The sequence below is a fragment of the Rhincodon typus genome, chromosome 9 (genome assembly GCF_021869965.1).
Source record: "Rhincodon typus isolate 14 chromosome 9, sRhiTyp1.1, whole genome shotgun sequence".
Lineage (NCBI taxonomy): Eukaryota > Metazoa > Chordata > Chondrichthyes > Orectolobiformes > Rhincodontidae > Rhincodon > Rhincodon typus.
The window spans coordinates 37,121,563-37,149,167 of NC_063340.1; the positions used below are offsets into that span (position 1 = coordinate 37,121,563).

The window sequence follows — 27,605 nt, forward strand, 5'->3', positions numbered from 1 at the left end:
AGCCTGTCTACCATCTACAAGGCCCAAGTCAGGTGTGATGGAATATTTCTCACTTGGCTGGATAGGTGCAGCTCTAAAGAAGCTCCAACACTCAAGGAATCTTGACACTGTCTAGGTCAAAGCAGCTAGCTTGATTGGCAATACATCCACAAACATCTCCTCCACCTACCACCAACAGTCCGTAGCAGCAGTGTATACTATTTACAAGATGCCCTGCAGAAATTCGCCAAAGATCCTTAGAGAGCATCTTCCAAACTCTCAACCACTTCTATGTAGAAGGACAAGGGAAGTGGATACATGGGAATACCACCACCTGGATGTTTGTCTCCAAGCTACTCACCATCCTGATTTAGAAATGCATCGCCATTCCTTCACTGTTGCTGGATCAAAATCCTGGAATGCCCGCCCTAATGGTATTATGAGTCTATCAACAGCACATGGACTGCAGTGGTTCAAGAACATAAAACAGTACAGGCCCTTCGGCCCATGATGTTGTGCCGAACTTTTACCCTAAACCTAAGGTCTATCTAACCTCCACCCCTACCTTGTACTATCATTCATATGCCTATCTAATAGCCACTTAAATGCCCCTAATGAGGTTGACTCCACTACCCTCTCCGGTAATGAATTCCACGCTCCGACCACTCTGAGTAAAGAACCTACCTCTGACGTATCCCCTATATCTACCTCCACTCACTTTTAAAACTATGCCCCCTTGTAATAGCTACCTCCACCCAAGGAAAAAGTCTCTGGCTATCCACTCTATCGATACCTCTGATCATTTTGTACACCTCTATCAAGTCACATCTCATCCTTCGTCGTTCGAAAGAGAAAAGCCCTAGCGCTCTCAACCTTTCCTCATAAGACCTTCCCTCCATTCCAGGCAACATCCTGGTAAATCTCCTCTGCACCTTTTCCAAGGCTTCCACATCTTTCCTGTAATGAGGCATCCAGAACTGGACACAATACTCCAGAGACAACAAGGTGCAGGGCTGGATGAACACAGCAGGCCAAGCAGCATCATAGGAGCAGAACAGCCACAATACTCCAGATGTGGCCGAACCAGGGTTTTGTATAGCTGGAGCATAACTTCACGGCTCTTGAACTCAATCCCTCTATTAAAGAAAGCTAACACACCATACGCCTTCTTAACAACTCTATCCACCTGGGTGTCAGTTTACGGGGAACTGTGGACATGTACCCCAAGACCCCTCTGCTCCTCCACACTGCCAAGAATCTATCAGTTAACCCTGTATTCTGCTTTCAAGTTTGTCCTTCCAAAATGAATCACCTCACACTTTTTTCAAGGTTAAACTCCATCTGCCACTTCTCAGCCCAGCTCTGCATCTTATCAATGTCCCTTTCTAACCTAGAATAGCCCTCCGCACTATCCACAACTCGACCCACCTTCGTATCGTCTGCGAACTTACTAATCGACCCTTCCACTCCTACATCCAAATCATTTACAAAAATCACAAATAGAAGAGGACCTAGAACAGATCCTTAAGGTACACCACTCGTAACTGAGCACCATGTTGAATATTTTCCATCCACTACCACCCTTTGTCTTCTAAGGGTCAGCCAATTCTGAATCCAATCTGCCACATTTGCCCCCTATCCCATGCCTCCTTACTTTCTGCATGAGCCTACCATGGGGAACCTTATCAAATGCCTTGCTTAAATCCATGTATACCACATCCACTGCTCTACCTTCATTCATGTGTTTGGTCACCTCTTCAAAGAAATCAATAAGGTTTGTGAGGCATGATCTACCCATCACAAATCCATGCTGACAATCACGAATCAAACTGTGCCTTTCCAAGTGATCATAAATCCTATCTCTCAGAGCCCTTTCCAATAATTTGCCCACCACTGAAGTAAGACTAACTGGCCTGTAATTTCCAAGGTTATCCCTATTCCCTTTTTTGAACAAGGGAATGACGTTTGCCACGCTCCAATCTTCCGGCACTGTACCCGTGGACAGTGAGGACGAAAAGATCATCGTCAAAGGCCCTGTGATCTCTTCTCTCACTTCCCATAGAATCCTTAGATAAATCCTATCAGGCCTGGGGGACTTATCTTTCTTCAAGTTCCTCAAAATTCCTAGTACGTTTTCCTTACTAACATCCACCTCCCCTAGCCTACCAGCCTGTTTCACACTGTCTTCCCCTACAACTAGGTCCCTCTCAGTTGTGAATACCGAAGAGAAGTATTCATTAAGGACCTCTCCTATCTCTTTAGGCTCCGTGCACAATTTCCCTTTACAATCCTTGATCGGCCCTCCCCTTTCTCTGGTCATTCTCTTATTCCTCACGTACGTGTAAAAAGCCTTGGAGTTTTCGTTGATCTTTATCTGCCAAGGTTTTCTCATGCCCCCTTAGCTCTCCTAAGCCCTTACTTCAGCTCCTTCCTGGCTAACTTGTATCCCTCTAGAGCCTTTTCCGATCCTTGTTTCCAAAACCTTATATAAGCATCCATCTTCCTCTTAACTAGTTGCTCGACCTCTCTCGAGAACCAGGGCTCCCTCACTTAACCGCATCTTCCCTGCCTGCTAGGGACAAACATATCGATCACACGCAGTATGTGTACCTTAAACAATCTCCACATTTCTATCGTGCTCTTCCCTAACAACATGTGTTCCCATTTTATGTTACCCAGTTCTTGCCTAACATAATTATAATTACTCTTCCCCCAATTATAAACCTTACCCTGCTGTATGTACCTATCCTTTTCCATGACTATTGTAAAAGTAACAGTTATGATCGCTACCACCAAAATGCTCTCCTACCAATAGGTCTAACACTTGGTCCGGTTCATTGCCAAGCACCAAAACCAAAGTGGCCTCTCCTCGTGTTGGTCTATCTACATACCGTGTCAGGAATCCTTCCTGAACACGCTGGACAAAATTGCTCCATCTAAACTATTGCAACTAAAAAGTTTCCAATCAATATTTGGAAAGTTGAAGTCACCCATGACTACAACCCTGTGACTTCTGCACCGTTCCAGTATCTGCCTCCCGATCTGCTCCTCCACTTCTCTGCAACTATTAGGGGGTCTGTAACAAAACCCCCAACAAAGTGACTGCTCCTTTCTTGTTCCTGACCACAACCCAAACTGATTCTGTAGACATATCATTCTCGAACTGCCTTTCAGCAGCTGTTATACTAGCCCTGACTAGCAATGCCACTCCCCCGCCTCTTTTACCACCCTCCCTATTTCCTTTAAAGCACCTAAATCCCGGAACATCCAACAACCATTCCTGTCCCTGAGTTACCCAAGTTTCTGGAATGGCCACAACATCGTAGTTCCAAGTACTGACCCATGCTCCAAGTTCATCCGCCTTGTTTCTGATACTTATGGCATTTAAGTATACACACTTCAAACCTATCCCTGTGTCCACAATTACGCTCCATCGACCGCATTTCTTTATTAACAACCTCACTCCCTGTTGTCTGTTGGAAGGCTGAATACCTCATCTTCTGAAGTACAAATCCGGTTCCCCACCACCTGCCAATCTAGTTTAAACCATCCCGTATAGCTCAAGCAAACCTCCCACCCAGGATATTTTGTGCCCTTCCAGTTCAGGTGCAACCTGTCCTTACTGTACAGGTCCCACCTTCCCCAGAATGTGCTCCAATTATGCACATAATGGAAGCCCTCCCTCCCACACCAGCCCTGCAGCAGCTCATCACCACATTCTCAAGAGCAGCTATGGACAGGCAATAAATGCTAGCCAGCCAGCGATGCCCATGTCCTACTAGTGAATGTTTAAAACAAGGATTGTAGGATAAATGCTCATGACAGGACTTGGACACCTGTTCTGGGCTGACATCAGTGTAGTACTGAAAGTGTTGCACTATTGTAGGTATGATCTTTTGGATGAGACTTTAAATTGAAATCTTCGTAATTAGTGGCATCAAGTTACCCTTGGTGAGATTTGGCACACAGCATTAGATTTCAATGCCCTGGCTACCCTCACCACAAAGTGTATCTCACTTCACTTTTTGGGACTTTGAATGTTAAGATGGAACGTTGCATTTAGCTACATAACAGCAACACTGATTACATCCCAAAAAACAGCATTGCCATCTTTTTGTTTTTTCTTTGTCCCATTGTTCCTTTTAACCTTGCTGTATCATCCCTTTTGTCAATTCTTGCCATTCAACACATCACAGACATTCCTTTTTTTTTTGTTTCATTCGGACTGATTTCACTGTGTATATTGAAAGTGAGTAATGGCAGCTGCAAAACTGTCAAACTTTCGCAGGTGGTTGATGTAAATTCACTACTTTTTAATTATATTCCTAAGGTTTTATCCTTTCGGATGTGAATGTATCAAAAGAAAACTAGTTGTGATATGAGTTGGATTGCTGGTGGTTTCATTCTTATCAGTATTGCTTTAAAAAGTGAAGAATTAAGAATATAAGCACATCCAAAATTTATATGCTGCTTGTTTTGTATTGGTTCACTTTATTACATGCATGAATATATTATTGACCAGATAGTTAAATGCACTGCTTTCTGATTTTCCATGGTATAAAATTTCTGCTAATCTTCTATGATTTTGCAGCATAATGCACCAATTCCTCAGGGTGGACGAGGCGCTATTCAGTTTGTTACTCATTACCAGCACTCCAGTGGCCAGAGACGCATCCGAGTCACTACAGTCGCCAGAAAGTAAGTTTGTTGTGGGTCCACTGATGCACAAGTACATTATGCAGCCTATTTAATCTTTGTTTTGATTATGCTTTATATTTACTAAGCTTTGGCAATTCTTTAATTCATGTGGCATTGTTAATTTTGTAGTCTGACACTCTGATCTATTAAGATTGATAATGCACTGTAATCTCACAGTTGGCATGCCAAGGCATTTCTGGATTCTGGAATTTTCTGGATTTCTGAATAATGTTACAATGCTTAACCACAAGTGAGTGAATAGAATATAATATAAACATGTACCTGAGACACAAAACGTTCACATAACATTATAAAAGTAGCAATAAAAGTTGTTTATTTACCCGAACATTTTTACATTTCCATGGTCATATACTCTTAAATATTAAAAAATTATTAGCAAGTGAATATTTCTGTGCCAACTTAACATAGGCAGAGTTTGGCAAGTATAACTCAGTGACTGAATGCAACAAAAACCAGAAAGTCCTGCAATTCAGTCAGGAAGGTGTGTGCAAGTTTTACTGAATTTCTGCTCCTGTTTACTGCTGTACAAGTTTCTTATCCCAGGTTAGTAATTCTGACTTGCAGAAATATAAATGGACTAAGAACTTACAACTGGATGAAAATGTGGCAACAGAGGGAGACTGATTTGGTTTATGTGTAAAGGGGACAGACAGTGATTATATAGTGTGTGTGGGAGTGGCGGTAGGTGGTGACAAAAGGAGTAATTAATGTGTGTGCAACATATCACTGTCCATCCTGAAAAAACACTTCTGAAACTTTGCTTTTTGACTGTGTCCTGTTCTATTTTGCACCTGCTTGGTTATGTTAGAGCAGTATTAGAGTAGAAAAGCATGTTTTCAATGAGTAGGAGGCAGGGTAGGTACATTTTAAATTCTTCTCTTATCTCTTGGAGGGCCAATGTCCAAATTTCAGAAAGAGGAGGTTGCCACAACTATAAACATTTCACTTTTAAAAAAAATTCCAAAGCAGTAACTTCATAATTTAAATGAGTAAATAATCAATGTGACCATTGAAATGTCCCAAGCAGTAGAACTTAATCATGAAACCTTTCTTTGCCATGTCAGTTAAGACAGAGGAAAAAAAATGAGTAGGCCAAGTCCTGATTGTAGGAAAATGGATGGCACTGCAGTCAAGCTAAGGAGTTCACTAAGAACCGACACTGATTATGTTTCATCTCCAGTGGGGCACACGCTCTGAGCTGGTCGCATGAAATTCACATAAAAGTGGGATTGGCTTCATCTCTGTTTCGTGCCTGTCTCTGTCTCTCACTCATGCTCTCTTTACCGATCCCTCCCTTCTGTCTGTGTCTGTGCCCTCTCCTTTTGCTCTCATGCCCCCTCCCACTTTCCCACTGTCTCTGTAACGTTGCTACACTATTTCATTCTGCCCCTCACCAGCCTTGCTCCTTCCCCATTCTCACATGCCCCTTTTCCCCTTCTGTCCTGTCTTCCCACTCCCCCAAACACTCTGTCACCCTTTTCTCTTCCTCCTGTGTGCTGTCTGCTTTTCCTACTGCTACATGCTCTTCCCTTTCTTCCCCCTCTCATGGGGAAGAGAATAATACACTCTCTTAGCAACCCTCTAAGAGAAATTAATTAGCTTTGAAACAGATACCTTTTTCTCTTAAACTGTGTCCCCTGGTTTTAGTCTCTTCCACAAGAAGAAACATCCTCCTAGTATCCAGTCATCTCAGGATTTTGTATGTTTCAATAATATCCAGAACTGGCATCACTGTTTACAAATAAGGGGTCACCCATTTAAAACAGAGAAAGTGAAATATTTTCTGTTAGGGTTGCAAAACTTTGGACTTTGGAATTTTAGATAATAGGCCTATGCTGTTTGACCTTTTTTTCATAAGATAAAGCCTTCATTCCAGGAATGAGTCAAGTGAAACTTCTCTGAACTGTTTAAGATATCCTCCTTTCACATAAGGGCACCAAGAGTCCGCAGTACTGTTTTCACCAAAGCCCTGTCTGACTACAGTAATATTACTCTTATATTCTTATGGCAAAATAATAGCCAGTATATTAATTGTGGATAACTTTAATCTTCTCATTGCTCAGAAAAGTCAGATGGGCAGAGGTAGCCACAAGAAAGAATTCATAGTGTATTTGGGACAGTTTCCTAGAACAATATGTTATAGATCCAGTGATATCAGAATAAAAGATCCCTAGAAAACAATGACCATTACATAATAGAATTTAGCATTCATTTTGAGAAGGAGAAACAACTATGCTAAACTTAAAAACAGTAATTACAAAGGATTGACGACCGAGCTAGCTGGAATAGACTGGGAAAGGAGTTTATCAGCGAAGACAGTTGAGGAAAAATGGCAGATGTTTAAGAAAAAAGCTCACCACTCAGTGAGAAAGAAGAAATCTAGGAAGGGGATTACCGTATAAGCACTAAATTGTAGTTAATAAGGGAAGTTAAGGATAGCATTAAATTGAAAGAAAATCATACAAGAGGCAAATAAGATGGACTGCATGAGCTTCCTTAAATATATTTAAAGGAAGAGAGGAATCAAAGTTTGCATAGGCCCCTTTGAGAACAAGGCTAGGGAGATAACAATGGAAAATTAGGAAAAACAAAAGAGTTGAATAAATACTTTGTATCCATCTTCAAAAAATAATAAAGGGGCAAAAGGAGAGGAAATAATATAATAATTACCACTAGAGGAAAAGGGAAGAGAAGGGGGCAAAGACAAACAGTAACTATAGGCCAGTTAACTTGATGTCTGTTGCTGTGAATTGCTCAAGTCTATGTTGAAGAAAATGCCAAGGCATTTTTGCATATATATAAGGAACAAGAGGGTAGCTAGGAAAGTGGTAGATCCACTTGAAGACAGTGGAGGGAATTTGCGTGTGGAGCCGGAGAATGTGGTTGGGGTTCTTAATGAGCACTTTGCATCAGTATTTACAAAGGAGAAGGTTATTGTTAATGGTGAGTTATTGAGGGGTTTATGTTGCTATTCTGGAGCATGTCAACATAAAGGAGGATGTGTTGGATGTTTTTAAAAAGCGCTATGGTAGACAAATCCCCAGGACCTGATGGAATCTATCCCAGAATGCTGAGGGAGGCTGGTGAGGAAATTGCTGGGGCCTCGTACAAAATCTTTGTACGCTGTTTAGTCACAGGAGAGGTCCCAAGGTCAGTAGAGTAGCCAATGTTGTTCCTTTTGTTTAAGAAGGGCAACAGAGATAATTTGGGAAATTATAAGCCTGTCAGCCTTCCGTCAGTGGTAGGGAAATTACTGGAGAAGATTCTTAGGGTTGAATTTAGTCACATTTGGAACAATATGGACTAATTAGCAATAGGCAGCATGGCTTTGGGCTGGGAAAAGTCATGGCTCACAAACCTGATTGAGTTTTTGAGGTGATAAGGATGATTATGGGCACGGCAGTAGATGTTGTCTTAATTAACCTTAGGAAGGTCTTTGACAAGGTCCCTCATGGCAGGCTGATGCAAAAGATGATGTCACATGGGATCAGCAGTGAGCTGGTAAAATGGATGCAGAACTGGCTTAGTTAAGAAGACAGTAGTGATGGCAGGATGTTTTTCTGACTGGAGATCTGTGACCAGTGGTGTTCCGCAAGAATCTGTTGTTCATAATATAGAAATGATTTGAAGGAGAGTATAAATGACCTAATTATTAAGTTTGCAGGTGACGGAGTGGCGGAGCTGTGGATAGTGAGGAGGATTGCCAGAGGATACAGCATGATATAGATAGGCTGGAGAAATGGCAGATGGAGTTTAATCTGGACAAATGCGAGATGATGCATTTTGGAGGATCTAATGTGGGAGGGAAATATACAGTAAATGATAGAACCCTTAGTAGCATTAGCAATAAAGGGATCTGGATGTACAGGTTCACAGTTCCCTAAAAGTGGCAACATACGTGGGTAAAGTGGTCAAGAAAGCATTTGGCATGCTTGCCTTCATCGGTCCGGGCATAGAGTATAAAAGTTGACAAGTCATGTTGCTGTTGTATAGAACTTTAGTTGGGTCACATTAGAATATTGTGTACAGTTCTGGTCGCCCCACTATCAGAAGGATGTGGAGGCTTTGGAGAGGATACAGAAACAAATTACTAGGATGTTGCCTAATTCACAGGTATTAGCTATGAGGAGAGATTGGACAAACTTGGTTTGTTTACACTTAAAAGTCGAAGGATGAAGGGCAACTTGATAGAAGTTTACAAAATTGACAGCTGTTGATAGAATGGATAGTCAGAGTCTTTTTCGGAGGGTAGAAATGTCAGTTACTAGGGGACATAGGTTTAAGAAAAAGGGGGTAAGTTTAAAGGAGATGTGAGAGGCAATTTCTTTTTTTAGTGTGGTAAGTACCTGGAATATGCTGCCAGAGGAGGTGGATACATTAGCAGCATCCAAGAGACATATATATGAATAGGCAGGGAATAGAGGGATACAGACCACATTAGAGGCAAAAGATTTTTAACGTAGAAAGACATGTGTCAGCCCAATTTTGGTGGACTGAAGGGCCTGTCCTTGTGTTGTACTATTCTTTGTTCTATATTGTAAAGGATGCAATAGCACAGCATTTAGCAATATGTAATATGATCAAGCAGAGCCAGCATGGTTTCATAAAAGTGAAATCGTGCCTGACAAATTTATTAGAAGTCTTTGAGGATGTAACAAGTAAGATAGATAAAAGGAAAACCGTGAATGTAGTATATTTGGATTTTCAGATAAAGTTTGATTAGATACCATAAATGGGGCTATTTATTAAGAGTCCATGGAATTTGAGGTAGTATATTGGAATGGATAGAGGATTGGCTACTTAATTGAAAACAGAATTGGAGTAAGGGAGGCATTTTCAGGATGACCACTTGTAACTAGTGGGATGCAACAGGGATCGGTTCTGGGGCCACAAATATTTTACAACATGCTAATGATTTGGAGTGTGGAACGTCAATGTAAAATAGCCATGTTTGCAGATTACACAAAAACAAGTAGAAATGCGTGTGTTGAGGATGACGCAAAGTGTCAGTAGAGGGATGTGGGCAAAAACTCAGCAGATGGAATGTAATGTGGGAAAATGTGAGGTTATGCACTTTAACAGCAAGAATACAAGAGCTGAGTATTATTTAACTGGAGGAAGACCAGAGTCCTGTACATAAATTACAAAAGTTCAGGTGGTAATAAGGAAGGCAAAGGGAATGGAGTATAAAAGTAGGGAGGTGTTGCTAAAACTAGTCAGACCACAGTTGGAATATTGTGACTAATTTTGATCCCCTTGTCTAAGGAAACATATACTGGCATTAGAGGCAGTCCAGAGAAGGTACACTAGGTTGATTCTGGTTATACAGGGAGACCAGTTTATGAGGAGAGATTGAGTAGGTTAGACCTGTATGCATTCGAGTTCAGAAGAAAGAGAGGCAACCTTATTGTAATATACAAGAGTCTTGGGAGGCTTGAAGGGTACATTTCAGAAAAATTGTTTTCCCTTGCGGGAGAGTCGAAGACTCCGATTAAAGTATTGCCCATTTGGAATAGAGATGAGGACTTTTGTCTGAGCGTTGTAAATCTGTGGAATTCTTGACTCTGGAGGGCTGTGATGTATGGATCATTTATGTATGTTGAAGGCTATGATAGATTTTTAATTAGTAATGGAATTAAAGATTATGGGGAAAGGGCAGGAAAATGGAGTTGCGGAGTATCAGATCAGCCATGATTCCACTAAATAGCAGAGCAGACTGAATAGGTTGAATGGTCATTTCTGCTCCTACATCTTATGACCATGTATTCCATTCCCCTAGCAATAAATGACAATATCCTATTCAGCTTTCCCACCATATCACCAAGTTCTGGAATCTCTATTTCTATTCATTCTGCCAAAATAAACAAGAATGCATTTACCCACATTATTCTCTATTGCTCTCTCATATTTGCCTACTCTCTAAATCTGCTGATAGCCTTTTGCTGATTCAATACCTTGTTTGCTTTCTTACCTGGTGTCATCAGTACACGTAACTACCATATCACAACAATTGCCTGGATATATTGCCTGTGTCAATACAACAGATGTGTTTTTGGCATTCGAAGAAAATGGTGGAAAGAATGGTCATTTTTAATCTACTTATTATTTTCCAATGTAATAGTGATTATGTCATGAACTATACTTCACATTTAAAACAATGACCAGGATTTTAGCAACTGCCTGGAGGCTGAAGGCTTCTAAAATGGCAGGGAACTACTGGGTTGGTAGTATCAGGAGCTTGCCCACAGGCCATCTATGTTAAACTTGCCAAGCATGTACCCCTGTTGGCAAGTGCAACTTGGGGCAATTTTTTGTTTTACTTTGACTGTGGTGCCAACTCCCCATGTAAAAATCCTGCCCATTGATGGTAAGCAAAGCAGCCTCAGTGAAATTTAACCTGCTGGTAATATTTGCTTTGATTTTTTTTTTTAGCTGGGCAGATGCACAGAGTCAACTCCAGCAGATAGAAGCTGCATTTGATCAGGAAGCATCAGCTGTGTTGATGGCAAGACTGGGAGTTTTTAGGGCTGAGTCTGAGGAAGGTCCCGATGTACTTCGTTGGTTGGACAGACAGCTAATCCGACTGGTAAGGACGTTAAGTACATATGTAAATCTGAAAATGCAGTTGTCTAATTTCACATTGACACCTTACCAGTTTATTTTCTGCCATTTCTTTCATCAGTGTCAGAAGTTTGGCCAGTTCCACAAAGATGATCCTAACTCCTTCAGACTTTCAGAAACATTTTCCCTTTATCCACAGGTAAGTTCTTAGTTTCATTATATAAAATTATACTTCTAAAATGGTGAAGTGTAATGGCATGACCTGTGAAAATGGTCTGAAACATATAGATATATTTATCTTTACAAAACCAATTCTTAAAGATTCAGTTGCAGCCATCCTCATTCCCTTTGAGAATACAATGAATTACTCTTAAAGCTTTTTCGAAACAAAGCACCCAGGTGACTCGGGTGGAAAATAATGTGATGAAATTAATACTTGGTGCCACTAACTAGGACTGTCCCAGATTTTGAGCCTGACTATGCTGTGTTATTTCAGTCATGGTTGGAATGGAATGCTACAGTTATCTTAAGGAAGGGGATAAATCAGTCAGAGCTTTGAATTCTAATAAAGTTGCTCTCCTGCACTTAAATGTCTGGTGGGTAAAGGAATGGTCATGGATGTGGTTTGATCCCTTACCCTGCACTCCCTTCTCCCTCCTAGAAAAAACAAAATGGGTGAATGGTCTATCAAAACTGTTCTCTGAAGAATAACTATTTGGAAAAGAGACTGATACAACTATGGGTCATAAAAAATAGGGGGAAAAGATGCAAGCTTTACCCATTGTGGCAAATAGGTTTGATTCTGGTATTGAAGGAACATCTTATCAGTGATCTATAAAATGTGTTAACAGTTAAGAATGTCAATGTAAGTACTTATCTATTCCTCTGCTTCCTCCTATAATTCAGAAACACTGAATGTTAAATAGATCAAGGAAAGCAGTCTGAACAGGAGCATGTCTTTGAATGAGGGTTGGTCTCTTAACGGGATAAATCCAGTAGACATAGGAGCAGAAGTAGACCATCTGGCTCATTGGGTTTTCTCCACCGTTTAATGATATTGTGGTTGAGTTACTAATCCTCAATTCTACTTTCCTGTCTTTTGTCCATAAACCTTGATTTCCTTAGAGTAAAAGTCTATCTCTGCTTTGAATGTACTTAACTCAGCTTCAGAAGCCCTCTGTGGTGAAGACTTTCATGGATTCACTACCCACTGAGCAGTGTTACAGCCAGTCCAGGATTCCGTGCATGCTGATCAGTGTGCCAGTGCGTTGACTTCTAGTTTCAGAAGTCAATGCCTTTCGTGGAACTTGGAGGTTCACACACTGAAGAATAAATTAGAGGGAATATTGCCTCTGCAAGAAGAAAGCCTTCCTCATCTCTGGTCCTAGACTGCCCCACAGGGGGGAAAAACCTCTCTATCTACCCGTCAAACCCCTTAAGAATCTTCTTTGTTTCAATAATTTCACCCCACATTGTGCTAAACTCCAATGAGTAGAGGTTCAACATATTCAGCCTCCCTTCATAAGATAGTCTCTCCATACACGGGATCAACTTAGTGGACTGGACAGTTTCCAATGCCAGTCGACATCCCCTTGGATAAGAGGACCAAAATTGTTCGCAGTATTCCAAGCTTTGTCTGACTATTACCGTGTATAGTTTTATCAAAACTTCCCAATTTTTCTATTCTGTTTTCTACCCAGAAAAATATTTTACAAAAGTAAATTACAAGAGAGATTTCTATTTATTTCATTTCAGAAACTGCCTTATGGAGTCAGAGTCATACAGCATGGAAACATACCCTTCAGTCCAACTCATTCATGCCGACTAGATATCTTAAATTGATCCTAAATAATCTCTCCTCAGAAACAACTAATCAAAATTACTCCACAGACTTTAAGATACACATGAGAAAAGAGACAAAGCCTGAAAGTTGCACCAGCTCCGGTCAATGATGTTACACTGCAACATCTGAAAAGATTTTCATAATTGTCACGCACCATCATTCCTCATCATTTGAGGTCTCCTGCCCTGTCAGCCTAACACAGACACCCCTCTTGTTCTCCACAATCTTTCTGTCTGTATACTTTCTCACGATCAATCATCAACTCAAAATACAAACTCTCTCTCAATAGATGGTGCCAGACTTGAGAGTATTTTAAGCAGTTTCTGCATTTCTTTTGGTTTTCCTGGCTTCTTTCACAGTCTTGATTCCCTCCAACCTACTTTTCAGCTAATTCATTATTCTTGAAATGCACTAATTTATGGCAGGCAATTTCATAAATCAAGGTCTCCAACAAACAGCAGTGAGATATGTGACTGCTAATCTGTCTTGGTGGTAACAGCAGTATGATAGTGTAGTACTCTCCTGCTTGCATCATATTGTTCCATGTGATCTCCTACAGCCACTACAGCAAGCAGATGTAGGCCAAGTTTATGTTCCATCCAAAAGGTAGTGACAGCGACAACCAGGTGTCAGACTGTAATGAACTGTTCAATTCCAATAGCTCTCGGGAGTGAGCCCACAACTGACATTTGTCTCCATTTTGGTGCATATTTTATATTTTTGAAAGAAACTAATCACTTTTTATTATAGCAATACATTTACAGTCATTACCAGTATGACATTTTGCAACATAAATAATTTGCAACACAAACATTTTGAGTATATTGTACATTCAAAATATAAAAGAAAAGGAAAAATTATGGGGCATTTTTATTTGTCAAGTTTTTAAAACTGTGCACTTATTTTCACCTGGGTACAATGGAGAATGATCTGAGTTATTGAGGTATGCTTAGTTGCCACGGAGCACTGAAGAAAAAAGCTGCCGTTCTCTTGGTCAGTGTATCCCACTGGCAGAATTACATCAGTCACTTAACAGACACCAGTACCATCATCTGAAATTTCTCCTTTGTTGTTTAATGCTTCTGCTGGTAGTTACAGTATTTGTTTAGACTGATGAGGGTTTGTCATCCTTTGCAGTAATTCCTATTGTCTACAGTTTCAGTCAAGCAAAAAGGACTGCAACCATTAGGCAGCAGGATTTTAAACTGTTTATTTCAGGTCATAATTAATGACTAATATTCACTTCCTATCTTGCATAGAAAATAACTGTTGCTGCACTGAGGTTGTATAAAGTTGGAATTAATACTCCACTATCTACCAGAACACTGCAATCCTGAATAGAACTAATAGCAAAATTAATAAAGACAAATTGAGATCCAGAAAAAAAATGATTGTGGCAATGGTGGGGACTGGTGTAACATTAATTCACACCATCATTGCTGTAATATACATTATAGTTTTCAATCCTGTCAGCCACGCAGTACAATTCTTTGCCTGGTGCAACTTCAAAACTTAGGTGCAAAATTGCCATCCATAATCAACCTATTGCTTGATCCCAACACCATGCTAAAGCTGTCACCTTCACCTAGTTTTCATGCACTAAGTCAGGAACTCGTTCTATCCATCTTGACAATTCATCAAGGAAAAAGCAGGAAACAACAGTGGTTAGCACTGCTACCTCACAGCCCCAGGGACCTGGATTTGATTCCACACTCGGGCGACGTCCACATGGAGTTTGCACATTCTCCCTGTCTGCATGAGTTTCCACCGGGTGCTCCGCAGTTTTCTCCCACAGTCCAAAGATGTGCAGGCTAGGTGGATTGGCCATGCTAAATTGCCCATAGTGTTCAGGGATGTGTAGATTAGATGTGTTAGCCATGGGAAATGCAACGTTACAGGGAAAGGGTAGGGGGATGTGTCTGGGTGGGATGCTCCTCAGAGGGTCAGTGTAGACCTATTGGGCCGAAGGGCCTGTTTCCACACCATAGGGATTCTATGATTCTATGAACAACACTGGAATACTTCTACTATCTTCTATTTGGTTTCATGAAAATGGGCAAACAGGTGGGGGAAGTGAGAAATAAGGAAAGCACAGTTAACCTGCATGCTCGGTCTATATTTTTCTCTCCACTAAACACAATGAATTTCACTTACAGGGAATCATCTGACATACGAACAATTCAATCAACACATACAGCTTTCATTCTTTTTTGATGAATCATTTTAATGAGACATTTTTGGTAAACATTTAGAAAATACCCGTCCATTCATAGCCTTTGCAGCATATTCAATGTTTGCTGCTGCCAGTTCCCTTTCTAAACTTAGCAAAATGAAGCAATTATTTGAGGTGTATTGTTTAAATATTAACTACAGTCTAAAAAGTATGTAAATGAGACAACATTATTTTGCTTGGACTGCAGGTTATTTTCTGATTGATTAGAACTGAAAAACATTCAAACTTTTAGACCATGGATAAGCTCATTGATCCCAAATTAGCAAAGTCACATATATATTGGGGAAAATGAGGGGAGGCAGAGTAAGAGTAAAGGGTTAAAATGATAGCAATTTGGGTGAATTCTTAAGACAAAGTAATTTCTTAAACATTAACTTTTTTACTTCAGAAATAAAATTTCAAATTCTATTTTCTATAAGAATTCCAAAACACACATTCAAGCCACAAAAACCATTTTGTTTTAACGAATGGATCAACTTCTGACACCTGTTGTATTCCTTTTCATGGCTGCACTCTGAATGCGTAATACACCCACCATAAAAAAAATATACAAAGACAAGGGCATCTTCTGGAAATTCAATGGAACAAATTCCATTCATAGCAAATTTAGTTCTAAATAGAATTGCTTCAGGATACAGGTAGGTGCCACTTCATTTCAACTGAAACTTAACCATTTAGAATCATAGAATCCCTACAGTGCAGAAGCAGGCCATTCAGCCCATCAAGTCCACATCAACCCTCTGAAGAGCATCCCACCCAGCCTAACCCCCTACCCTATCCCTGTAACCCCGCATTTCCCATGGTTAATCCACCTACCCTGCACACCTCTGGACACTGGGGAATTTAGTATCACCGATCCCCCTGACCTGCACAACTTTAGACTGTGGGATGAAACTGGAACACTTGGAGGACACCCACACAGGCACAGGGAGAATTTGCAAATTCCACACAGACAGTGGTCCGAGGGTGCTGTGAGGCAGCAATGCTAACCACTGAGCCACCATGCTGCCCTGAGTCCACTGTTATACAAGTAAGGGGGCAATAGCATAAAATAAAAGCTGAACATACTGGAAAACACTCAGCAGGTCCGTTTGCAGCTTTAGAGAGAAAGACATGGCTAACAGCAATGGTCGTCTCCAAACAATAAATAATGCAACTATCTCACAGGATATTCGACATTTTCATTGCTGAATGCTCAAGCCATCAATATCCTGGGACCAATACACCCTCTAAGGTTTTTCAGTGCGTGGACCCCTGAGGTGTTTGCAGCATCAACTTCCAAAACCAGACGTTGGTGCATCAGTACGCAGTTGACATACACAGAATCTTTAATTGGCTACATTGCCGAGGATTAACATACACCACAAACCTAGAACACCAATACTTGGCTACTTGAGCATAGCTGAGACCAAAAATTCTATAGCAAGCAACTCACCACATTTCTTGCCAATGTCTGGTCACCATCTACAAGCACAAGTCAGGAGTAAGATAGAACCCTTCCCACCCATGAGGAGACTTACCACAACATGCTCCGACATGCTTATGTCCTCCAGTAGACAGCTGCTCTGATAGGTATCTTTCCTCCCTTGGACATTAGTTCTGTTAATCTGGAATTCAGCCTGGACACCTTTAGGGGATTTATACATTGATAAACATATTCTGACTTATCGTGTGATATTTTGAGTAATTCTTTTGTTGTCTTTTTAGTTTATGTTCCATCTGAGAAGATCACCTTTCCTTCAAGTTTTCAATAATAGCCCTGATGAGTCAACATACTACCGGCATCATTTCATGCGACAAGATCTAACACAGTCTCTAATCATGATTCAACCCGTTCTATATTCTTACTCTTTCTATGGCCCACCCGAGGTGAGATTTAGTACATAAATAATGCATAAAAAGTTGTTAATTACCAAGTTTACTCCACTGTTAAAGGTTTTACATAAGAGTTCTGAAATGTTTTCAATGCTCAAAAGGTTTACCCTATTTATGTCTTACATATACGACTTAACATGCGACAGTTTCAAACAAAGTAAACCTGGAACGTATAAAATGTTGCAGATACTCAGCTGATCTGCAGGATGTATGAAGAGAAAAGTAGGGTCAACATTTCAAATTGATGGCGTTTTATCAGAACTAGAAGAATATTAGAAAAGTAAAACTTTTGATTGATCAAAGTAGGAAGGGTAGAAAAAGAACAAAAGGCAAGCCCTTTTGGAAGGTTTGAGATACTAAAATATATTTCAAATTTTCACCATTTGCAGCATTTTGCTATAGTAAGCCTGGCCGATCCTTAGTTTGAAAATATTTTTAACCTGATCTCAACCAGCATTGTACCATTAAGTAATTGGCTCCTCTACCTGGGTTATCAAGAGGACAAGGTCCAGCATGGTAATCGTGATTGTTATCAATTGGCTTATGCTAGAACTGCATGTGCAATAACAATTAATTCCAGCTTAGCTGTGAAGTCTATCCCTGAAGTGGAATAGCCTGTTGCTGTTCATTGTCGGGGCAATCACCTGACAATGTTCACTTGGCAAAGATTTCTGAGGTGGACTAAAATCCCTAAAATTGTGGCCCTGTAAAACAAAACCCTAAGAATACTTTTAGTACTTCCTGTGAATTGTCGTTGATGAGCCAAAAATGAAAAACTTTGAAAAAATGTCTCTTTTCGCCAATACCCAAGTTCTGTACTACAGAAAATCGCTTTAGGAAAGAAAAATTGGGATGCATGCAAAGAGTTACTTACCATATTGCACACTGCAAACTGAATTCTAGGGAAATGTTCTTTATGTAGCTCATTGATTTCTTTTATTTCCCTCATTTTATGTTTGTGCTCTTTTATGATTCCACAAACTTCCGTATTCTAAGTAATCACCAAAAGTTGACACAGTCCCCTAATTTTTAAAGTATATTTAATACATTAGTATACCCACTAATTTATAACCTGATATGAAAACTCTAAACTAACAAGAGTGTATATAAACTGAAAGTATCGTACTGTTGATATTGAAGGGTGGAAGCAAAATAGGTCCGGCAGATAAAGAAAAAGTAACTTGGTTAATGTTAAGTGTAAACTTGCTCTCAGAAATAAAAGATATTATCAAGATAGCATTTAAGAATGAGGGACTTGAATACACCCGTACACAAAGGAGAGTGACCTGTGAAGTCTTGTGGTGGGAACCAGGAAGTGATTATAGGGTAGAAGTGATATAGTTAGTGAATAGAAAATATGAATGCCATAAAATTTGCATATAAAATATTTTGGGGATAGGTAAGTAGAACAGCAAGATGAAGATGTTTGAGCAAATTTCAGCAGGCCAGGTGTCTGCTGGAAGGACTAAGTGAATGAGTTAATGTCAAGACAGATACTATCTTGCAAGTAGTGTGTTGGAGCAGGGAATAGAGGAATCCAATACAATATTTGCAAGCGTCTCACGACTGGAGCATGCTTGGGAGCTTCTGTAAGTTAATGTATTAGTATTTGTGTAACACAAGTCATGATTGTCTTAAGTAATGATGGTAATAAGTCATTCATTCTTGTCATCAGCCAGTGCTTTTAGACAGTAGCAGTATCTTGCCAGATCGGATACTCCTCATGGACACTTTCTTCCAGATTGTTATCTATCACGGAGAGGTTAGTGTTCACTAAAATACTTATAGAAAATGTAATTCTGTCTATACTGGTTTTCTATTTTTTTTTCTAAAAACTCAGTCAATCTCTCTTTTCATTGCTTCACAGCAGCTTGATAGACTAAGTGTCACTAGTTTTTGATAAAACTCTTCTTGCGTAGCAGTAATTAGCTCAAGAATTTATTTCACCAATCTGTTGTAAGAAAACTCCACATGTTTAAAAGGTACTATGAAGCTTTATCTATGAATCATAAAAGAATCAAATTGTGGCCATCAGATGAGACCATTTCAGTCATTTCAAGGATAACAAATACTGGCCTTTCCAAAGACACCCAGATCCCATACAAAATAAAGATTAGCTGTGCGTCAACTGTATGGATCCAACAAGTATGTGCTTGTGCCATTTTGTAGGCCAGTCAATCCATTTGAATGACAAATAAGTAGTCCCAGTGCGTGATATAGGCTCCTTGAGTGGTCAACAGTTCATGATTGTCTATCTGTGACTAGAATCTATTTATTTGTAATAAATAGTAATCCTTGTTCAGGTTAGAAACCTTATCCATATTTTCTGTCAACGTGAGTCTGAAAAGCAGGTCAGCTGGGCAATTTTGCATCCTTGATAAAATCTTTAATTTTTGTGACAACTCTGGGAATAGTGGGGCTTGATTTCTAGTATATTACCCCGTTGAGATAAAACTTCATTTGGTAAAGGAATTATATAAAAGATTAACCAAAGGCAAAAATAGAATAAAACCTCTCCACCTATTCAGTTTTATTTTGAGGAAAGACAGCTTGTGTAACTGAAGGTCAATGGTCTTACTGAAATCTTGAGTGATGGTCACACTGGAAAACACTTTGTTGTATGATTTCAGCTGAGTTTCTGTTTTTGAGTATTTTTCTTGTAATTGTTATTTTCTGCTTAGATTAAGTAATCAGTCTAGTAATGTTCCCTCTCAGGAGTTTAATTTTAATTAACAGTATCTTGTTTAGTGACCTGATAAAACACCTGGTATAGGTATTAATAATTTCATGAAGTATTTGAATTTTAATGACACCTGAGACAAAACAAATTAGCACTTCTGGAAGGTTCCTAAAGATTAAACAAGAAGGGGGAAGCTCAGTCAACTGAACAGCTTTTTGTAATGCCAATAGCATGGATTAATTTCCTGTACCAAATGAGCTCACCACCTACCTTCTCAACCTTGCCCCTCATCCGAGGCATGGTGATCCTCAGGTTAAGCCACCAACAGTTAATGTTCCTTAATGAGAGGGCAACTCTGTGGTCCTCTGGGACTATGGCAACTTTACAGAAGAAATATTTCAATCATGATTCATATTATTTTATTTGTGTACTTCCAATCTGGCTGGTTAAGAGTACTACCCTTGAACCAGAAGACCAAAGCTGTCTCTCTAGTCACTAATCTATATACAGGGTAAAAATGTTGAAGTGTGCAAATTAATAAAAATGTGTCAAGTATAAGGTTAATTTCATAGTGCTCAAACTGAAGCAAAGTGAACATTTGTATAATAATGAGCTGTAATGACCTGAAAACCTAGTGTTTGTTTTTAAGAAAATTAATGAATCTATTAATGGTATCTCTAATAATGTATAATTATTGAACAATGATTAGTAGTTGATTGTACTATTTGTTTGTTTTATGCATGTGTGACATTATTAAATATTTTTCTTTCTTTTTTAAACAAATATTTAAAAATAATTGCCAAGTGTATTAAAAAGAGAAATTTTCTTCATATAATTTATTATTTCCTTTTATTATATAATGTCTTTGCTGTTTCTTTAGACTATAGCTCAGTGGCGGAAGGCTGGATATCAAGAAATGCAGGAGTATGAGAACTTCAAACAACTTTTGCAAGCTCCCCTGGATGATGCTCAGGAAATCCTTCAGACCCGCTTTCCAATGCCTCGTTATGTTGACACAGAACACGGTCAGAGCCAGGTACATGAATTGTTTTTAATACTGAAAAAATGCTGAAACAAAGCTTTTGGAAAGGAGAAACAACTTGATTAATTTTCATTCTCTTTCAGTTGGCAAGAATGACGTCCTGTCATGATTGTTTTAAAGGATCAAATTATCAAGTTGCTTTTAGTATTTATAAGTTATAGTTGGAATACCTTTTGTTATAAAACTCTTGTTTCCACTGTACTAATTTTCTAGTCAATTGAAAGATTCCCCCACACCTGCATTTTAGGCAGTTAAACAATTACCAAAGATATCTCACAACTGGTTTTACCCATTTGCTAAGACCTGGTGCTCAGATATGATAACTTGGTTGAGTGACTTGGGGGACAGATAAGATTGCAAATGCTTTTGCTGTGATCTTTCACTTCTGTGCTTATAAAAGAAAATCACCTTTCCATGATGAATGGATGTCATGGTTGAAACTTCTGAGACATTGATAACTCAATTCAAGAATTAGAATATGCAAAAAGAAATTGTTGAAAAATGATTTTTGAAATTGACCCACTAGGCTTTTTTCTTTCTCTTAGGCTCGATTCCTTCTATCAAAAGTGAATCCATCACAGACTTATAATAACTTGTATGCATGGGGGCAGGTTGGTATCTTGTTTCAAGCTCTTATTAAATATGTTGGGTTTTAATGCTAAATATTTACCAGAGGTTATGGGCTCAAGTCTTACTCTTGGACTTGAACACAAAAATCAAGGTTGGAGCTCCAGTATAGTACTGAGGCATTGCAGCTCTGTTAGAGGTGCCATGACTTGGGATGAAATATTAAATCTGTTGTCTTCTCAGGCCAAGATAAAACATTACAAGATACTGTTTCAAACAAGAGTAGAGGCGTTATTCTCAGTGTCCTGCTCAAAATTTATACTTAAATCAGCATCATGCAAACAAATTATGTGGTCATAAATAACATTGCTTTTTGTGGGATCCTGCTGCATGCACATTGGCTGCTGTCTTTCCTGCATTGCACAATAACTGCACTTCCAAAATATTGGCTGTGCTGTAAAGTGTTATATAAATTCAACTTTGTTTTCAACCAGGATGTGAAAAGCACCAGTAATCAGCGTCATACAGCATGGAATCAGACCCTTGGGTCCAACTTGTCCACATTGACCAGATATTCTAAACTGACCTAGCCCCATTTGCCTGCGTTTGGCCCATATCCCTCTAAACCTTTCCTGTTCATGTACCCAGATGCCTTTTTAAATATTGTAATTGCACTCAACTCTACCACTTCCTGTGGCAGCTTGTTCCACACACACCCCACCCTTTGCACGAAAAAGTTGCCTGTCAGATCCTTTCTAAATCTTACCCCTTACTTTGGCCCATATGCCTCTAAACCCTTCCTATTCACATATCCTCCAAATGCCCTTTAAGTGTTGTAATTGTACTAGTCTCCATTACCACCTCCTGGCAGCTCATTCCATATGCATACCACCCTCTGTGTGAAAAAGTTGCCCCTTAGGTCCCTTTTAAATCTTTTTCCCCTTAAAACTATACCCACTAGTTTTCGACCCCATACCTTGGGATAAAGAACTTGGCTATTCACCTTATCTATGCCCCTCATGATTTTTTTAAACCACTATAAAGTCATCCCTCAGCCTCTAACACTCCAGCAAGAAATGCCCCAGACTATTTAGCCTCTCCCTATAGCTCAAACTGTCCATGCCGTGGCAACGTCCTTCATTTTTAAAAAGAAATTGTAAGATGGGGACATACACATATGGATAAAGTAAAAATTAGAATATCATGAACAAAGTTCATTTTTTGAAAATTGATTCAAAAATATCTCCTGTAAAAAATCAACACAGACACTTAACCACAGACCACAACTACAACATTCTTTTCAGTACCAGATTAGTTAATCATCAATTAAGTAGTTAATACTCAAATCATCATTTAAAAAAAATACACCTCACTGAAAAATGCTCACATTTAATGGGATTTTCAAGCACGGAAAAGTGGGGGGAAGTTCTCACTAGTCCAGTTGATCTCATTGTTGGTTTTGGGAGAAGGTCCACGACAAGCTACATGGTGGAGACTTCAATGATAGAGTCCAAATTCAGGATTTCTGTGTTAATCTCGATTTGCACTGAATCCTGAAATTGAGCTTGGATTTTGAGGTTTAATGGCAGCAAACATTGAAAAATCATCATTAGAAGTGCCATAAATCCTGGGAATGTCATGGTAATTCCTGTCCCCTAATTAATTTTTTTAACAGAAATGTAATGGAAATTTATAACTCATATGAGGCAAAAAGTTTTACTTTTCATAACATAAGAACATAAGAACTAGGAGCAGGAGTAGGCCGTCTGGCCCTTCGAGCCTGCTCCGCCATTCAATAAGATCATGGCTGATCCTTTCGTGGACTCGGATCCACTTACCCGCGTTCTCACTGTATCCCTTAATTCCTTTATTGTTCAAAAAAAATCTACCTTTTTTAAAAACATTTACTGAAGTAGCGTCAACTACTTCACTGGGCAAGGAATTCCATAGATTAACAACCCTCTGGGTGAAGAAATTCCTTCTCGGTTCAGTCCTAAATCTGCTCCCTCTAATCTTGAGGCTATGCCCTCTTGTCCTAGCTTCACCTGCCAGTGGAAACATCCTCTCTACTTCTATCTTATCTATTCCCTTCATAATTTTATATGTTTCTACAAGATCCCCCCTCAATCTTCTGAATTCCAATGAATATAATCCCAATCTACTCAGTCTCTCCTCATAAGCCACCCCCCTCAACTCCGGAATCAACCTAGTGAACCTCCTTTGCACCCCCTCCAGTGCCAGTACATCCTTTCTCAAGTAAGGAGACCAAAACTGCACACAGTACTCCAGGTGTGGCCTCACCAGCACCTTGCACAGCTGCAACATAACCTCTCTGCTTTTTGTTTCAATCCCTTTAGCAATGAAGGACAAAATTCCATTTGCCTTCCTAATTATTTGTTGTACCTGCAGACCTACCTTCTGTGATTCATGCACAAGGACACCCAGGTCCCTCTGCATAGCAGCATGCTGCAACTTTTTACCACTCAAGTAATAATCCTTTTTACTATCACTCCTACCAAAATGTATGACTTCACATTTATTTACATTGTATTCCATCTGCCAGACCTTTGCCCACTCACTCAATGTATCTATGTTCCTCTGCAAAGTTTCACAGTCCTCTGCACACTTTGCTTTGCCACTCATCTTAGTGTCATCTGCAAACTTTGACACCCTACACGTGGTCCCCAACTCCAAATCATCTATATAAATTGTAAATAATTGCGGTCCCAACACCGATCCCTGAGGCACACCACAAGTCACTGACTGCCAGCTAGAATAGCACTCATTTATCCCCACTCTTTGCTCCCTGTTAGTCAACCAATCCTCTCCATGCTAATACTTTATCCTTAATGCCATGCATCCTTATCTTATGCAGTAGCCTCTTGTGCGGCACCTTGTCAAAGGCCTTTTGGAAGTCTAGGTACACCACATCCACTGGGTCCCCATTGTCCCCCTCGCTCGTAATGTCTTCATAGAATTCCAAAAGATTTGTCAAGCATGACCTGCCCTTCATGAACCCATGCTGCGTCTGCCCAACGGGACAATTTCTATCAAGATGCCTTGCTATTTCTTCCTTGATAATAGACTCAAGCATCTTCCCCACTACAGAGGTTAAGCTAACCGGTCTATAATTCCCCATCTTTTGTCTACTTCCCTTTTTAAACAGTGGCGTCACATTTGCTGTTTTCCAATCTGCTGGGACTGCCCCAGAGTCCAGCGAATTTTGGAAAATTACCGCCAGTGCACCTGCTATTTCTCCCGCCATCTCTTTTAGTACCCTGGGACACATTCCATCAGGGCCAGGAGACTTATCAATCCTTAGCTCCATTAGCTTGCCCAACACTACCTCTTCCGTAATTATGATTGTTTCCAGGTCCTCACCTACCTTTGTCTCTTTGTCAATTACTGGCATGTTATTAGTGTTCTCCACTGTGAAGACCCATACGAAATACCTGTTCAATGCCTCGGCCATTTCATCATATCCCATAACTAAATTCCCCTTCTCGTGCTCTAAAGGGCCAACGTTTACTTTAGCCACTCTTTTTTTCGTTTTATATATTTATAGAAACTTTTCCTATCTGTCTTTATATTCTGTGCTAGTTTTTTCTCATGTTCTATCTTTCCTTTTTAGCTCTTTTTGTGGCTTTCTGTTGACCTTTAAAGTTTTCCCAATCTTCTAGTTTCATGCTGTTTTTGGCCACTTTGTATGCCTTCTCTTTCAATTTGATAGCCTCCCTTTATTTCTTTAGACACCCATGGCAGATTACCCCTTTTCTTACAGTCCTTCCTTTTCATTGGAATGTACTTTTGCTGAGTACTTTGAAAGATTGCTTTGAAAGTCCTCCACTGCTCGTCAACTGTCCCACCATAAAATCTTTGTTTCCAGTTTACTTTAGCCAAGTCCTCCCTCATTCTATTGTAGTTCCCCTTGTTCAAGCACAGGACCCTGGTATTGGATTTTATCTTCACACTCTCCATCTGTATTCTAAATTCAACCATACTGTGATCACTCCTTCCAAGAGGATCCCTAACCATGAGGTCATTAATTATTCCTGTCTCATTACACAGGACCAGATCTAGGATATCTTGCTCCCGTGTTGGTTCCATAGCTTGCTCCCGCGTTGGTTTAATTTTTTAAAATCATGATTCAGCAAAATCAGTTGTGTGAAAATTGATTTTGCAATATCTTTTTTATAGGTAAGAATAATTTTTGCCAGAGAACAGCAAATTATTTTATAGTTTTTAGAATTAGTCTTATAGGCCATGATTTCATTTTTATTTGGCCCACTTCTAATTTGATGTTTTTCCCCCTAGGAATCTGGAGCACCTATCTTGACTGACGATGTTAGTCTTCAGGTTTTCATGGATCATCTTAAAAAACTAGCAGTGTCTAGTGCTTCATAAATCCATCTATGTATAGAAGAGCACAAGGAAAATACTGGGAAATACTGGATGTTACATAGATTCTTTATTCTAGATTATAACGGTTTAGTTGTATTCATGTTTCATCCTTTGTATTTGATTGTTATATCATTTGGTCTCTTTCATTCTCAAAATCACTGCATTCTTATAAGCAATATTTTATTATTTTCTGGTTATATTGTATCCTCTATAACATACCATTCCATCTATCTTTTATATAAATGCAAGAGCTAGAAATAAATAACTTAAAACTGTTGACTACTTATCAGTCTAAATTAACTTTAAATATTATTTATATGGGGTATTTTTAAGCCTGTTCTGAAATTATACTGTTATTTTTGCCTAACTGTTTGTTAAGGGTAACTGGAAATTTAAGCAGAAAAAGTATTGAATTTGAAGACTGAATAATTTTGCAACACAATGTAAAATCCCCGCTTTTTGGGAAGATAATTTGAGGACATTGGTGTGCATTATAGTGAATGTCATAAATACAGTTACCTTGAGTACTTTTACAAACTAGGTTTGATTATTACTTTGCTTACATTGAAGCAGCCCATACCCATATGCAGGAAAACCTGGAAAACATCTAGGCTTGGGCTGGTAAGTGGCAAATTACATTTCATACCCCACAAGTGACGGGCAATGACCACTTCCAACAATAGAGTATCTAACCATCTCTTCTTGATATCCAATGGCATTGCTAATACTGAATCTTCTACTATCAACATCCTTGGGTCACCATTGACCAGAAATCTGACTGTTCCAGCCATAAAAAATACTGTGGTTGTAAGACCAGGCCAGAGAGTAGAATTTCCGCGCAAAGTAACTCATTTCCTGTCTCCCATCTACGTAGCACAAGTCAGCGGTGTGATGGAATACTCTCCACTTGCCTGGATGAATGTAGTTCCAACAACACACAAAGAACTTAACATCATTGAGGACAAAGCAACTCACTTAATTAGTTTCCCATCCACCACGTTCAACATTCAATGCACAGTGGAAGCAGTGTGTATACCATCCACAACATATACTGCAGCTACTTACCCAGGTTGCTTTGATAGCATCTTCCAAACTGACAACGTCTACCATGTAGAAGAACAAGGGCAGTGGATGCATGGGAACAGCACCACTTGCAAGTTTTCCTCCAAGCCATACATCCATCTTGACTTGGAAGTAGCCTTTCACTGTCTCTGGGTCAAAATGCTGAAACTGCCTTCCTAACAGCACTGTAAATGTATATACACACCTCGGGCTGCAGTGCTTGATGAAGGCAGCTCAGTACCACTTTTTTGAGCAATTAGGTGTGGGCAATAAATATCGCTAACTGGTGATAGTAACTTTCCACGAGCAAATAAAAAACACAATTCTGCCTTATGCAAACATTAAGTTTTTGTTTTGACCTTATTGTGAAAATGATTTTAATTCTGACTGAACGAACCTGAATTGAGCAATCAACACTTTTTTTTTTATTCCCTGAAGCAGGACAGGGAAAAGGAAATATCTTTGATAGCTAAGATTGAAAAAAGGTATAACGACAATGCCTGTTAAAATCTTGCTGATTTTCTTAATTGTAGATTTTTTTTTCCTCCATTTAGGTCACAGATTTGATCTTCTAACTGGCCAAAATCAAAGGTTCCACTCATCAGCCGTAGAGAAAAAAAAATCCATGCAAGTCAGTGGAGGG

At 39.5% G+C, this 27,605-nt stretch overlaps 1 protein-coding gene across 2 annotated transcripts in view; it reads left to right on the top strand.

Moving 5' to 3' along the window:
• LOC109910901 (SEC23 homolog B, COPII coat complex component) overlaps positions 1-26,437 on the top strand; it is a 48,126-nt gene extending 21,689 nt beyond the window's left edge. For both annotated transcript variants that reach the window (XM_048601518.1, XM_048601516.1), the window contains exons 11-18: positions 4,571-4,677; positions 11,131-11,284; positions 11,381-11,458; positions 17,043-17,204; positions 18,886-18,972; positions 20,771-20,926; positions 21,478-21,543; positions 25,814-26,437. In XM_048601518.1, the coding sequence (XP_048457475.1) occupies positions 4,571-4,677; positions 11,131-11,284; positions 11,381-11,458; positions 17,043-17,204; positions 18,886-18,972; positions 20,771-20,926; positions 21,478-21,543; positions 25,814-25,903 (900 nt within the window). In that variant the 3' untranslated portion in view covers positions 25,904-26,437. The remainder of the gene's footprint in view (positions 1-4,570; positions 4,678-11,130; positions 11,285-11,380; positions 11,459-17,042; positions 17,205-18,885; positions 18,973-20,770; positions 20,927-21,477; positions 21,544-25,813) is intronic.
• The last annotated feature ends 1,168 nt before the right edge of the window (positions 26,438-27,605 follow it).